Source organism: Patagioenas fasciata, chromosome 18 (assembly GCF_037038585.1).
Source record: "Patagioenas fasciata isolate bPatFas1 chromosome 18, bPatFas1.hap1, whole genome shotgun sequence".
NCBI lineage: Eukaryota > Metazoa > Chordata > Aves > Columbiformes > Columbidae > Patagioenas > Patagioenas fasciata.
In genome coordinates, this window is record NC_092537.1 from 4820108 (window position 1) to 4834209 (window position 14102).

The following is a 14102-nucleotide window of genomic DNA, read 5'->3' on the forward strand; positions in this document are numbered from 1 at the left end:
GGAAGATCAGCTGATTCCTGTGATTTAAAAATGGGTTTACTCCTGGTTTAGGACACGGTGAGAAAGGACAGTTGTACTGGTTTACAGCCAGATCTGCACTCCTCTGTAGCCAGTGAAATTGGGTGCTGCTCTTTACTGCAGAGATAGTTACAGGCAGTAGCACATGGAACATCTCTAGCCGGCTGCTTTGAATCCAGCCAGCGTTCAGAGAATCCAAAAACTACCGCTAAGTGCCAGCAGAGCAGCTTGTGTATATCTAGCTCTTTGTTTTGTTCCATTTCCCAGGGCAATCAAAATGTTACATTGCATGTAACTGGACCTCTTGTCGATTTTGGATAAATCCTTTGCCTCTATGTGCAGCATTCTAGTTCTAGCTTGAGGCCAAGGGGTGTGGAACTCGCACAGTTCTCCGGGTGCCACAGGAACCCTTTGCCACAGTTTGTCTGAATTAACATCTGGCCGTGCTTTTGGGTCAGTGATAAACAGAGGATGAGAAAACAGCTGGCTGAAAATAACGAGCATGAAGAGACCTTCCTAACCTCACATTTTAAGAGTGCAGATGCATTTTAAATGAACCATTAGCTTTTCCATAAGAATTGAAGTATTTACTGACCAGGCAAAATCCTCTGTGACAGAATTTCTTGGTACTGGTGAGTTTTAAGGAAAAAGAGTAAAATGCCAACATCCAGTTGCTATGGGCAGCTTTGTGTATCACAGTGTTAGGTGGGTTAGTTTAATATTCATGTTGTCAGCTGGTGAAAACAGGATGAATAAGCAAAAAGACCATTGTATTGCAGTAGAGTACAGATTTACAGTAGGTCATGAAGACTGGAAAATACTAGGAAAACATCTGAGTCATCTCCTATCTTTGTTTGAGCTCTTTCACAGAAACTTGACTCTTTTTAAGGTGTATAGATGATGCTTTCCTTTTCAAACATCTTGTTACAGTTGTTGGAAGCTGGCTTGCAGGGAAATGAAACAGCCTGCATGTTTATTGTTAAAATCTGCTGTAAGTTAAGCTCCTGCCTGAGGGAGCAGGTGACTCAAGTGCTGCTGCTGATTCTCACTTTGTGTATCCTTTTCTTTCCCTTTCCAGCAACCAACGTACGTTCAGGCCCTGTTTGATTTCGATCCCCAGGAGGAAGGAGAGCTGGGTTTCCGCCGCGGAGACTTTATCCAAGTCCTTGACAATTCTGACCCCAACTGGTGGAAGGGAGCCTGCCACGGACAGACGGGCATGTTTCCACGCAACTATGTGACCCCAGTGAACCGGAACATCTAGAGATAAATATTAGAGATTATTTAAAGAAACAGTAAATACACATACAGAGCCTAACTGCAGCCAGTGACCTAAAATCACACGGCGATAAAACCTGAGTCACCTTTCACCGTGAGGTGATCCTCCTTCACTCAGTATGGAACTTCAGGGCTGGGGGGGGGGGGAAGAGTTCAACTTACACACCAAAACTTATCTTAAAAACAAAAAAGAGAGAGAAAAAAAGAAAATAACAGTTTTCCTCAGCTGCTCCTGGGTTACCCCCTTTCATTCACTCTTCTTGTTTCCCCCTCCTCCTCTGTCCATCAGTGCATGAAGTTTTAATGCCATATAAAGTCCTAGCCGTGCAGTTAAAGGAAAAGGGAGAAACTCTGCTGGTATTTTCTCTCTCTGCAAACGGTCTTCATTTGACATGAAGGGACATGAGAGAAGAACCAAATCCACAGTCCTGCCTTTAAAAACAAAGCAAAAATCATCAGTCTCTGCTTTTGCCTTCACCATTCAGCTCTTCTTGCCTGGGAAAGATGAGGTGTTAATCTGATTTTTATTGTCTCTTCTCCTTTGGCACTTTGTTCTGAGGCTCAGCAGCTTCCAAGCAGGGGAAGGGAGAAGAGTTGTGTGGCTTTTTGTTTCTTTTTCTTTTGTTTCTTGTTTCTTTTGAGTCACAGAGCTGCTTTGAGAAACACCAACGTGCAACTGAAGTCTGGTAATGCTGTGCTGACAGCTTTTTTGTTGTTTCTTAAAGGTGTACGGTTGAGCACATTCTGCATTTTTTTCCATAGTGCCTTTCCCTTCATTTCTTTTTTATTATTTTTTAAGTTAAAAGGACAGTCCAGAGCTTTTCAGAGGCTTTTTTTTCCTGCCTATGTGTAAATAAATACTTTTAGGGGAAGGGTGTAAAGGAGGGTGGTTTTATCAATGGACATTTGAGAAAAAACTACGAACACAGATGGAGCTTTAATCTTCAGATTTGTCTTACAGTTCAACTTTCCTTATTCCAAGGAAAATAAAATCAAGGCATGCAAGTGGCAGCTTAGGCTGCTCACAGGTGGGAGCTGCAACCTCAAAGAAGTAAGAGAAAGGGGGAAGTTATAACCAGGGAAAACGAGGACGAATATTTTGGGGAGGGGCGGGTTAAGGGTGGAATTTGAGAAATAATAGCCCTGAGATGTCCTGTAAAATGTACATTCCTTTGATGGAAAACTTTATAATGCAGAGAAACCTCAAGAAATAGTGCTTGAAAAAAAAAACAAACTACAACTTTATGCTATTAGTGAATGTTTCTACATGATGCATGTAATCAGCCTGGCTCTTTGGCCTGGATAGGGAATATTTGCAGTCGTGTTGCTCTTGGAACGTGGGGTTGGCATCACTGTTCTCCAGTTCTCTTCCCTCCTCAGGTCAGTGTTCCTGTTGCCGTAGACCCTGCCCCGCTCCCCGTTCACAGCAGGCTGTGTGATGACTGTAACCCCCACCCCGCACCGTAACGCCATTTTGTGTGGCCGCTTGCTCCTCCACCAGAGCAGTGTGACATTAAATCGGACGGAAAGGAAAGCAATCCAGCCGCACCGCTCTCTGTGCCAATCTTCAGTTGCGTTCTTTTTCCTTTCAATGGCCGTTTGGCTGGATCCCTTCACCCCACCAACGAATCCAAAAACTGCAGCGGAGATCTCCTCCCGCCCTGCCTGAGCTCGGGCAATCTGCTGTTGGAGGGTGCCTTTTTTTGTACTAAGCATTACAAATGTTTTATTCCTGAGACGGACTCTGCCTTACACTTTGATTTTCCAGCAGATGAAAGAGAGAGCTATCCTGTAGAGTATTACTTTCTCCCCCTCTCCTTGCTAGCTGTCACTCACTTTCTTTCTTCTTTGTAAAGTGATTGGAAAAGGAATCTATGGCATTCTACACCTGGACCATTTGATTGTTTCCTTATTTTGGAATTGGTGTATATCATGCAGCCTTGCAGACATATGTCTTGTGTGTGTATATATATATTAAAAAAAAAAAATCAGTGTTTAAATAAAAAAGGCCTATGTACTTAATCCTTTAACTCTGCAGCAGCATTTGGTAGATAGTAATTAACTGTGAATAATAAATATACATTGAATTCTTCACTTGAGCATCTGTCTGTTATTTCAGTTAACTGACCAAAATATAACTGATTGACCTAATGTATAGGATATTAACGGCTACTGAAGGGAGACGCTGTAAGGTTTGCTTTGGCCTGAGGTGCTCAGATTCTTTAGGGTTTAGTTCCATTTCTGCATTCCTGGACAAACTCTTTACTCTTTCAAGCTCAGGTCACCGGACAGCTGTGTCACTTTGCATGTGTGATAGTGAAGAGGGAGGGAAGGAATGACAGTGTCACTTCCAGGACTGGCGACCCCATGTCTGTCAGCTGAGAGGGAGGGTGGTACTTCAATATTTCTTATAAGAAAGCTTTTTTTTTTCTAAGCTTTTTACCAAACAGCTTCAGTGCCCCCGTGGCATGGGCTGTGCTGTCGTGAGGAGCCAGTAAGGGATTGCGGAACACGGTTCTGTCTGGAGCGTCTTGCTGAAGGACGGCGGGGAAGGCGCGTGGGACGTGTGTGAGCGCAGCAGCTGCCCGGGCTGGCGTGGGAGCCCTTGTTTGCGTTCTTGTGGCCTGAAGAAGTGGAACTGGAACAAGGTGTGTGGGCAGCTCTGCAGCTCACCGCTCTGCTGGCTCTGCAGCTGCTCCCCAGCCCATGTTCAGAAAATGCCTGTGTGTTTTATACACACAATAGGAGAAAGCCCACATGAGGGTTTGGGTTGTTATTTTTAACAGTTGCTGTTAGTTATTATGCTCAAATACAGATGTAGTCAAGGAGTTTGCGGTTGCTCAGAAGTGCCTGGATATCCCCATGATGAGTTCCCTGTTTTGCATTTGTGGAAGTTAAGTCAATATAGAAATGGTTTGCAGTGGCTTTTTTGTGATGGTACAACCGAACATGTGCTCAGAGTTGTGTGCTGTTCATACCTTGGGTATCTGCTGAGAAGTTTAGAAAAAAACCATCTTATTTTCCTTGTACTTCATAGAGAGAAGAGAAATGCTTGTTGCTATTGTGATAGTGTAACATCAAGATCACAGTGGAAGAATAACCAGCGAATCATTTCTTTATGGGGGTTTTCCTTTCCCAGTGACCAGCTTTGGCACATGGGTCAGCAAAGCTGGTGGCAGAAAAAGCCAAAATCCCTTGTATTTTACAGTCACCCACCAGAGCAGCAGCGGGAGTGCAGAGTGCTGGTCAAATTTTGACTTACTGGCCCCTGGTTTAAAATCCGTCAGCCCAAGTCTTCCACTAGCATTCATTTATGGCACTTCTGCGTTTTTTAAGTATGAATAACAAAACGGATTAATAAAGCAGGTCTGGCACTCAGGTAAGTTACTGTTGAGCTTCTGAAGCTCAAATTATCCACCTTTAAAATCTGCTGATTACTGGTGATAAATTTTATAGGCTTTACTGTCAACAACCTCTTGCGCTTATTAATTCCAAATCACGAGTTCTCTGGGAGAAGGGACAATGCAAGACGAACTTTTGTGGAGGGGATTTTAAGTATATAAACAGTGGTATCCAAAATCACTCATACCGATGGTCAGTTCTGCACAGGTTTGGAAGTGCTGCCTCAGGACACAAAAATGAGCCTGAAGCTCTTTACAGAATCAGTCACCAGGTGCTATTAGTTGGTCCGTAATTCGAATTTCAGTGTTGCCCGTAAGGCGCAGAGCGCCGATGGGTTCTGAGTGATTGATCCCGCTGTGCTGCCTGCAGGAGCGCGGGCCCGATCCCGGGCCCGATCCCGCTCCGCCCGGGGCCCGATCCCGCTCCGCCCGGGGCCCGCGGGGCGGGGCCAGGGACTACATTTCCCAGCGCCCCCCGCGGCGCGCAGGCGCAGTGCGGCGGGAGCCGCCGGCGGGCGGGTGAGGCGATCCCGGCGCGGCCCGCGGCTGCGAACGGGCCGTGGCCGCCAACCGCCGGCTGCGCACGGGCTCTGGCTCCGGATCCCCCTCCGGTGCCTGCCACGGGCTGGGCCGCGGGGCCCATGGGGAGCGGGGGTTGTTGTGGGGGCCGTGAGCTGGGAAATGGAGGGGGCAGTGAGGCGCTGGGGCTGAGGGGATGCGTGGGGATGGGGGGCTGCGTGTGGCCCGTGGTGTGCCTGGGAGCGCTGACTGGGGCGCCCTGTCCCGGGCAGGCCGCAGGGACCCCAGGCAGGCATGGTCGGCTATGACCCCGAGGCCAAGTGCGTCTCCACGGTGGAAGCGGCTGTAGCGGGATCAGCATCTGGCTTGGTCACTCGGGTCCTTATCAGCCCCTTGGATGTCATCAAGATCCGCTTCCAGGTACGTTCCTCACGGCGTGCTCAGGGGCAGGGGGTGGCAGAGCCTGTTGGAGAGCGGAGGTGGCTTGTCCTGGGTGAACAGGTCACTTGTGCAACCGGCGAGCGCTGAATCCGCCTGTCAGCCCTGCATTGGATATGCGAGGTGGCAGAGCTGTCTTGTGTCCCCTGTTCTCTATATATAACCTGCGTCTTTGAATGGGACCTTGTGCTTTTCATCGCTTGTTTGCTTTCTCTGCTTTTCTGAATGATTACCGCTATCTAGCTGAATTTCACCATCATCCCTGATTACCTTTGTGTTGTGTGCCTGTTTTTATTCTTTTAGAGCCCTATGTAACTAACATCCCAGTCAGTTCTAGATGCGATTCTGTGCGAAGGCAGAATGTCATCTCTTGGTATTGGTTGGCTGACAGGGTTATGAACTCCTGAATTGAACACTTGAACCTTGTTGAAGTGTGACATGGAACTCAGAATATTTTCTCTGTTTTCCTCCAGCTTCAGATCGAGCAGCTCTCCTCCAAAACCCCGGGGGCCAAGTATCACGGCATCTCGCAAGCTGTGCAGCGCATCTTCCAGGAGGAGGGGTTGGGAGCCTTCTGGAAGGGCCATGTTCCTGCTCAGTTCCTTTCTGTTGGCTACGGAGCTGTTCAGGTAAGGTGACCAGATGTGATCTGGGCCCAGCATATGTACACAGGACTCTGTTTTGCTTCTCTTCAGAATGGCTGTGTGGGCAGATGCAGGAAGGTCCAGGTTTACATTGTACTGATACAAGCCAGCTCCAGTCTCGAAGATGTGTATAATGTTGATGCATAATTCCTAAGTTAACATTCCTGAGTGGCCAGCTGGAGCAAACTGAGTTCTGTCTGTGTGTGGTGTCACAGACAAGCCCTATTTGTTCCTTACACTTGGCTTAGCTGTTTATGTTTGAAGTCTGTGTGGTTCTTTGCTTTGGTTCATGCTTTCACCCTAACAGCTTGTTAGTAAAAGAATCATTAAAGCTGATTATAGTGTTTTACCCAGTATTGTTATGCTGAATTTTTAAATATTAACATGTTTTATGAGCAATGGTTGAAAGAGTAATGGATAGTATATCTGTAATATAGCAAATACTCTTTAGGACACATAGAGCATTAAAATGAGTTTGTCCACAATTCTAAATGCAAGATTTAGCAGAAGTGTCAAGAGCTCAGAATATCCCAAGCATTTCCAGGCCTGCTCAGTGATTTTTACAAGATACTCTTTGAGCACATGCTCCAGCAAGTTGCAAGCCAGGGAGGGCTTTTGAAGGACAGAAAGTGGTGGGTGGAGCTGTTTCCGTGAAACAAGGGGAGCGGGAGATCCGTGTCAGTGATAAGGATTGTCTCCCTGACCTGTGTATGTTTGTTCCCGTAAGTTCATGGCATTTGAGAGCTTGACGAAACTGGTGCACAACGTCACCTCATACAATGCCCGCGATTCCTTTGTGCACTTCGTCTGCGGTGGACTGGCGGCTTGCACAGCCACTGTTGCAGTTCAGCCCGTTGACACGCTACGCACCCGCTTTGCTGCTCAGGGTGAGCCTAAGGTACGGCTTAGTTTGGAATTCCCATTCACTGCATTAGCACATTTCACATGTGTCTGAGGTTTGAAAAGTACATAACCCTCGGTGGGTTAGCATAAAGGGGCACGTGCTGTTATTGGGCAATGTTTGCACTCTTGCCAAGTTATCCCCTGTGCTGTTGACACAGCTTTTGTAATTATGTTTTACTGCTCCTGATTGTGTTTGGCTCCTGGTAGGTGATCCAGAAGGGAGAGACTGTCCTTAACAGGATAATTCAATTTTCATTTCGGCTTTTGGCCGTTGATAGAACGCACTTCCCAGTGTTGAACATTGTGTGTTTGACACTTTCCACTTGCATAGAATCATGTTTAGATAATGATGGGGCAGCTATTCGAAACCAGTCACCTTTCACCTGTGTTTCGTTTTCCTATGTATGCAATAAATAGGAAAGGTCTCCATGCTAATTAGATCTGTAATAACTAGACTCATATGGGTTTGTATCAGAGCCATTTCTGGGTTTTGACTTAGCCTACAGTAGAATCACGGTATATATTATATGATTTCTGCTGCAGGAGCAAGCAAAGCTGTTAAGAGAAAAACAAATATCCATGATGCAAGAGATCGGAGGCCACAGCTCTCAGCTCTGGACCTTGTTTTTTCCCCTCAGAAGCACAGCTGGGATGTGGGATAAAGCATCAGCCCAGAGCTAACAATCATTCGTTCAGTTAGTGTCTTGTGGCTCAGGTAGGGTTAGGTTGTCATCTTACTTATAAGTCACAAGGGATTAGCTGAGGATACTGTGTGAAGACATGCAAAATCACTTTGTTCATCGCTTTGTGCTGAAAATCAGTCATTTGTGTTTTGGGCAGTGGGAAATGCCTGTCCTCCTTACTGGGAAATAACCTGACCTTTGGTTTCTTGGTTTTAAGCCAGTTTCACTGGAAAGTCATCCTCTCTTTATTGTCTAGATCTATCGCAACCTTCGCCACGCAGTGGTGACCATGTACCAGACAGAAGGGCCTCGCACTTTCTATAGAGGTTTGACTCCCACTATCATTGCTATCTTCCCGTATGCCGGGCTCCAGTTCTCCTTCTACAACATCCTGCAACAGTTTTCCGAATGGGCGGTTCCAGCTGAAGGAAAGAAAGGAGGTAGGCACTTGGGACAGTGATGTCTGCGATCTGGAGACAAAGAGAGGATGAATATTAGTTTGGGGGACTGACATAAGCTCAGTTTTCTGTCCTATCACTCTTTTGATGCAACATCTGAAAAGCATCTCAGTTTCCCATCTCTCATTCTTACCCCTGCACAGGGAAGTTTACAAACAGCTCCTGTTATGGAATAACCGTGATGGAAACATGGACGGATGGGAAAGTGAAGTGTCACAGGCCAGGGAACTCTTTCTGGAGCTGTGTCACGTTACTCATACTGTGGGAAGAGGGTGCTGGCGTAATCCTTCTCTGTTTCATTAGTGCTGTGGGGACAGAACTCTTGGATTTCCTCAGGAAACCTGCCTGTGGATTCCAGCACAGCTGTTACAGAAGAAGATTCATTTCACCTAATTTAAAACTGCCAAGCTCTTGATTTGATATTCTTATGTTGATTTCCAGTTCTGTTTTAAGAGAACCTCATCCTGATGCAACCTATCACCTTGACATTTCTAGTTCTAGTGCCTCCCTGAGTGAGCGTATGTGCAGCATCAGTGTATTTTTGTTCCTCGAAGGAATTTCTTCAAGAGAGGAACTAGAATTTTCAATATCATGTCTGTGTATTTATTTTTAGATGGCAGAGGCTGATGATGGTTTTGTGCTGGTAACTCATGTTTGTCAGGAAAAAGTCTAATAACGCAAAACTCCTTTCCCACAAGCCTCTGAAATCATCAGGCAGTGTCAGTTTGTGGCTTATTCCAGTCCAGAATAAGTCAGTTTGAGCAATCCAGAGTGCAAGATTTCCAGTGACCAGGCTTTTACTGGGGCATGAAAACTTTTCGATCCACTTGTGGCAGTTTCTCTGAAGTTTTTTTTGTGCAAAGCAAAAGCGCAAATCAGTGTAATGAACCAAGATGAGGTGTTACGCTCTGGCTCCAACAGACATTGCGGGCCTGATGTAGAAAATATAGATTGAGGTTCTGTGGCCCACGCTATGTAGAAGAGGTGATGTAACTTTAAAGAGCCTTTTTTGGCCTTATATTTTGTGAAAAGTGATTTTTAACTTGGCTCTCATGATCTTTAATCAGAACTCTCTGCTAATTCTCCTTTTCCTCCCCTATATCCTCTCTCCTTTCTGCTTCTCAGGCAATGTTAAAAACCTTGTTTGTGGCAGCTGCGCTGGAATCATCAGCAAAACCCTCACCTACCCTTTCGACCTGTTCAAAAAACGACTGCAAGTGGGTGGCTTTGAGCGTGCCCGGGCAGCCTTTGGGCAGGTGAGAAATGGGGGAATTGACTGATTTGCATGAGGATGGATTTGCATCGAGACAATCCAGAGCCAGGCCGCTGCACCAGGATGCAATGATGATTCACCAGTGGTACCTGCGGCGTTTGTATTTGAGTTGGGAGCTCCTGGGGAATTTCTGGAAGCTGAGCATTGGTGTCACTTAATAATGGGAATAGCTGCATGAATATACTGGGTTAATTTTATATACTGGGTTAATTTTATGGCATTGTCCAACATACCTGTGCTCTGCCTTCTCATCCATCTCCATCAGGCTGGCTGTCTTGAAGCTGGGAGTGAGTTAGGCAGGCAAAGGCATTTCCATTTACTTTTTTAGTTGCAGCTTAGTATTTCTGATTCAGGACCAGCAGAGGATGACACCAGCTTTGTGCTGGGCTTGCCTGGCTGTCAGGATCCTTTTCTGCAATTAATATTTTGATACAAGGAATGGCACCAAGTGTTCAGCATGTGTCTTCTGTACCAGAACATCCTGAAATTCAAAGCAAATTAAATACTTCCAGTGTTCCTTAGCACCGTCCTTACCACCTCAAAATACACTCTAAGGCAAATATAGATTTTTCAAGGAGCTATCTCTTTTTTTCCATGAAATGTGGAAATTTTCTTAATTTCCTTTTTTCTTTCAAATTCTTTGGCTCCGAGAAGCAAATCAGTCTGTACCTCAAGAAACTCCTGGGTTAGGAATTTGAAGTCTTAACTCATTGCATTGGATGCTTTTCCTCTTTCAGTGAGGCACAGAATTTGTTCTTAGCGCTGATGTGTCACAAGATGTTGAACTTTGGCGGTGGGACAGGATGACATGCAGACAGCTAATTTAGAGACTTCTGACTGCTTTAGCTCTGTTTTCTTTCAGTCAGGAAACTGAAACGTTGTCCCTCCTTAGAGAGGGAAGGGGATGCAGAACAGTAGCAGCACAATCTGAAATAATTGCCTCACAGACTTGCACCATAAGTAGTACATGTTGTTGTAGCATAAAGATTTTACAGCCATTCAATTAGAATGATCTACATAAGCAATTGCTGATGCAAAATATGTGTTTTTCCTCTACCCCACTTTACAAGCTGACTCTGAAACTTTCAGGTAGTTATAATAATAGCCAGAAAGGCACCTCCAGGCTGCATGTCTAGATTATGTTTCTGTGGTAGTTTGAGGTTCTCTGTGTTCTTTTCCAGGTAAGCTGTCCTGGATTTGTCTTGTTTAACCTTTTCACCATTTCTCCCCCAGGTACGGATGTACAGGGGTCTCCTGGACTGCGTAAGGCAGATCCTGCGAGAGGAGGGCCTGGATGGGTTCTTCAAGGGCCTCTCGCCCAGCTTGCTGAAGGCTGCAGTCTCCACTGGCCTGGTCTTCTTCTGGTACGAGCTGTTCTGCAGTCTGCTGTGCACCCTGAAGAACACCGGCAGCATTACAAGGAAGGAAGGCTGAAAGAGGCGAGTATTTGCCTACCTGGTGTTCTCCTGGAGGAGGGAAAACTGATGGCTTTGCCATCATGAGCACGTTGGAAATGTCAGAGGTCCACCAGCCTGTCGGAAATCACCTCCTGAGACCGAGCAGAAGGAGAAGGCAACTGCGGTTCAGCCGAAGACGCTGAACTGCTCTGCTGGAAGCTGTTCAACGGAGCGCTTCTTTTCTCTGTCTCCTCTCATATCAACAGACATTTAGTGGGGAGAGGGGGGAACCAAGCAGACAACTACCTAGCAGAGTGATCTGAAAAGGCACCTGATAAAGTGGGTGAATTCCTGTGCTCGCCTGGGGTCACAGAGGGATCCTGGTGTAGCTCCTGCTGCTTAACCAACATAAAGTCACTTTGTACCTCTGCATCTGCACAGCTTTAGTTCCTTGCTCTGTGACCAGCTGTTCCCACCATATAATTTTCTTGGTGTTGCACAGGTAGCTGTGTCCTGCTGTTGTGAAGTCACTTAAAACCTCGTCAGTGTGCACAGAACCTCCATTTTCCTTTACTTCGCTGCTTCTTCTTGATTACCACTCGCTGGCTGTGTGTTCTCAGCTGCCTTAAACACAGAATCTTCTAGCAGATCATGCTGACCCAAACTTTCTCTTTCTCCAGCTGTGATGAGCTTGATTGTATCCAAAGTGCCCATTTCTCTTCCTGCATGTCTTGCCATACATCTCTTAGGGTTTTGCATTGCCTTAGTCACGCTTTTTACAAGTAGACCTGGAGATTAAAAGCGCCGCTCTAAGAGGATTCAACGCACAAACCAGTTCTTACTTCAGGGTTCTTTGTTTTTCTTTGTTTCAATGTAGTGAGTAAACAAATGCTGTATAGAGTTTTAGAAATATTTAGTCTAAGTTGGAATGATGAAGGAAAAGTCCTGTGGAAACAAGTAAATGTCTTTTTCTTTTTTTTAATACCACTTTTGAATGTTTCTAGCAAGTATTTCTGTAGTGGCCTCTACATTTCTGAACCTCAGTCCTACAGTGGTGCTAACAAATGAAAATGTTTTGACAAGATTAGCTGAAGTGAGAGGACTAAACATCAAATTAGAATTGGTTGGCTTAGCGTGGTGTTTGACAGGAACAGGCTGATTGAATTAGAGCTGGATAAGCGTTTTTCTGGAGTTTCAAAGGCTTTGTGAATGGTTAAAAAAACCAGCGCATCTCTGATTTATGTAACAAGGAAAAGAAGGAAAAATACTTTATTCCTCCTCTTTTATCCTGTTTTTCCAAGCTGAGCAGGGTGTGGAAGGCAGAGTTCTGAGGACAAGCCTCTGTGATTCAAAAGCGCGTTTGTCATCGGGCGAGTAGTGGAGAGGGCAAAGCGCTGCAGTTATTTAGAGGATGGTTGGATGGTTCATCCTCTTAATGCAGAACTTTTTGTGGCTCTTTTGCAATATGCAGGGTGTTAATCCCAAATGGCCTGGCTGAATTCCAGCGTGACCAGTTCCATTCTGTTGACGTAAGTTATCCTGGTGATTTTGAGCATATCAGCGTTGCTCACTTATCCTGAGCTATTGTGAGAGGCTGTTTTTAAAGAGCAGCTGTTTCACTGGTGACTGAGGTATCTGGAGAGATTCCTTGCAAGCCCATGCCAAATAACTTTATGTCTGCTGTGGTCTGAGATCTTGGAAGATCTCACTGGAGTTTCCCCGTTGGAATGACTGGGATTCCACTCTGATGTAATCCTATCAGCGGGGACTTGCGCTGCGTGAAATTCACCTCACAGGCTGCTCAGCAGTTGCGCTGGTTTTCTTCTAGTGCCTTTTGCCATCAGAATGTCCAAAAGCACTTTAGCAGGCAGAGCGTTGAAGACGAGTTGCACTGTGGTGGTGAAGGGATCCACCATGGCTCTTAGCCGGCCTCGCACGGGGGAACGTTGTCGCACAAGTTCTGTGAAGAACAAACTGTTTCCCGTAGCACCGGCTGGCTCATGAGTTTCTAGGACAGTCCTGTTCTCAGGATGCTCATCAGTTTTGAACATAAATTAATAAATTAATGTTTTACAGTCAGTCTTGGAATAGATGTATTTCATTTGGGTTTAAGTTTTGTCATGTAGAACTGGAATTCTCTGTGGCATTCTGCTGTGGTGCCTGCGTGGATCTTTTGCAGCTGCTGTTGTCTGAAAGCATCCGAGCACGATGCGCACAACACGTGCCTACCTTTGACAAAAGGTACATTAAATATTTTGTTATGCTCCTGTCTGGCTGTAGGGTTTTTTTATTCCTTTTCTCCTAGTGTGTGCACTTGGTTGGACCCCGCAGGGCCGCTGTTGCCCTCTTGCTTCCCAAAAGGGACGATAATCAGAGCCCAGAGGCCGCAGGAGCCATCTGGTTTTCCCATTCCGTCGCTGGCTCCTGGGCGCTCGTCACCATCGGACAGGGCTGGGGTGATGCTTTGGGTATCGCTGTTGAGCACCGTACCAAGGGGGGTCAGCCAAGGGGGTTTGTGCAGCCCCCGGGGTCCCACTGCTGTGCCCCAGAGGGACCATCAGAGGCCCCACGGCTGGTCCTGAGCCACGCACCCACTGCGGATGGGTTCAGGCTTTGTTTGGCTTTAGCTGGGCCACACAGCGCCGCAGAAAGTGTTCCCGAATGGCTCGTTGTGCGTTTCCTGAGACTGTTCTCTGGTTTCAGCAGCCTGGCTGCTCTGCTGGCCCCAAAATGCTCCCTGAGGGGTTTGCCCAGTGAATGGTTGGGAGTTCAGAGAACAAAACGAGCGGTTTGTTGTACCCCACTCTGCTCTTGTTGCAGTGACTTGGTTTGGTGCGTGTCCCCTCTCCTGGTGTATTTTTTCCCTGGGTTTTGTGCCGCTCGGCTACAGCGCGCCCTGGCCTGGAGGGCAGCGCGGGATAACCGCGGTTTTCACCGCAGATCGGTGCGGCTCCCGGCCGGTGCTCGGAGGGGGAGCCCCGGGGGGGACACCGGGGCGGGGGTTCAGCGCCGCCTCCCCCGGCGGGCGGAGCGGAGCAGCCGCCGTGCCCGGGGCGCAGGCGGCCGAGCGGGGAGGCCGTGTCGGGGGAG

General features: G+C 46.8%; 2 protein-coding genes across 2 annotated transcripts in view; both read left to right on the forward strand.

Moving 5' to 3' along the window:
* The window catches only part of GRB2 (growth factor receptor bound protein 2), a 46315-nt gene extending 42925 nt beyond the window's left edge, over positions 1 to 3390 (forward strand). The window contains exon 6 of the mRNA XM_065852309.2: positions 1097 to 3390. Within this exon, the coding sequence (XP_065708381.1) occupies positions 1097 to 1282 (186 nt within the window). The 3' untranslated portion in view covers positions 1283 to 3390. The remainder of the gene's footprint in view (positions 1 to 1096) is intronic.
* Positions 3391 to 5202: 1812 nt separating this feature from the next.
* On the forward strand, positions 5203 to 13091 carry SLC25A19 (solute carrier family 25 member 19). Its single transcript, XM_065852669.2, has 7 exons — positions 5203 to 5308; positions 5489 to 5636; positions 6128 to 6283; positions 7026 to 7196; positions 8141 to 8324; positions 9468 to 9598; positions 10849 to 13091. The coding sequence occupies exons 2-7, from the start codon at positions 5511 to 5513 to the stop codon at positions 11047 to 11049; spliced, it is 969 nt and encodes a 322-aa protein (XP_065708741.1). The 5' UTR covers positions 5203 to 5308; positions 5489 to 5510; the 3' UTR covers positions 11050 to 13091.
* Positions 13092 to 14102: the final 1011 nt, after the last annotated feature.

What these genes read in the sequence shown, in the direction of transcription:
- SLC25A19 (XM_065852669.2), top strand. Translation starts at nt 5,511, where the DNA reads ATGGTCGGCTATGACCCCGAGGCCAAGTGCGTCTCCACGGTGGAAGCG. An exon ending in TCATCAAGATCCGCTTCCAG is followed by an intron (nt 5,637 to 6,127) that starts GTACGTTCCTCA and finishes GTTTTCCTCCAG; the next exon opens with CTTCAGATCGAGCAGCTCTC. An exon ending in CCCGGGCAGCCTTTGGGCAG is followed by an intron (nt 9,599 to 10,848) that starts GTGAGAAATGGG and finishes TTTCTCCCCCAG; the next exon opens with GTACGGATGTACAGGGGTCT.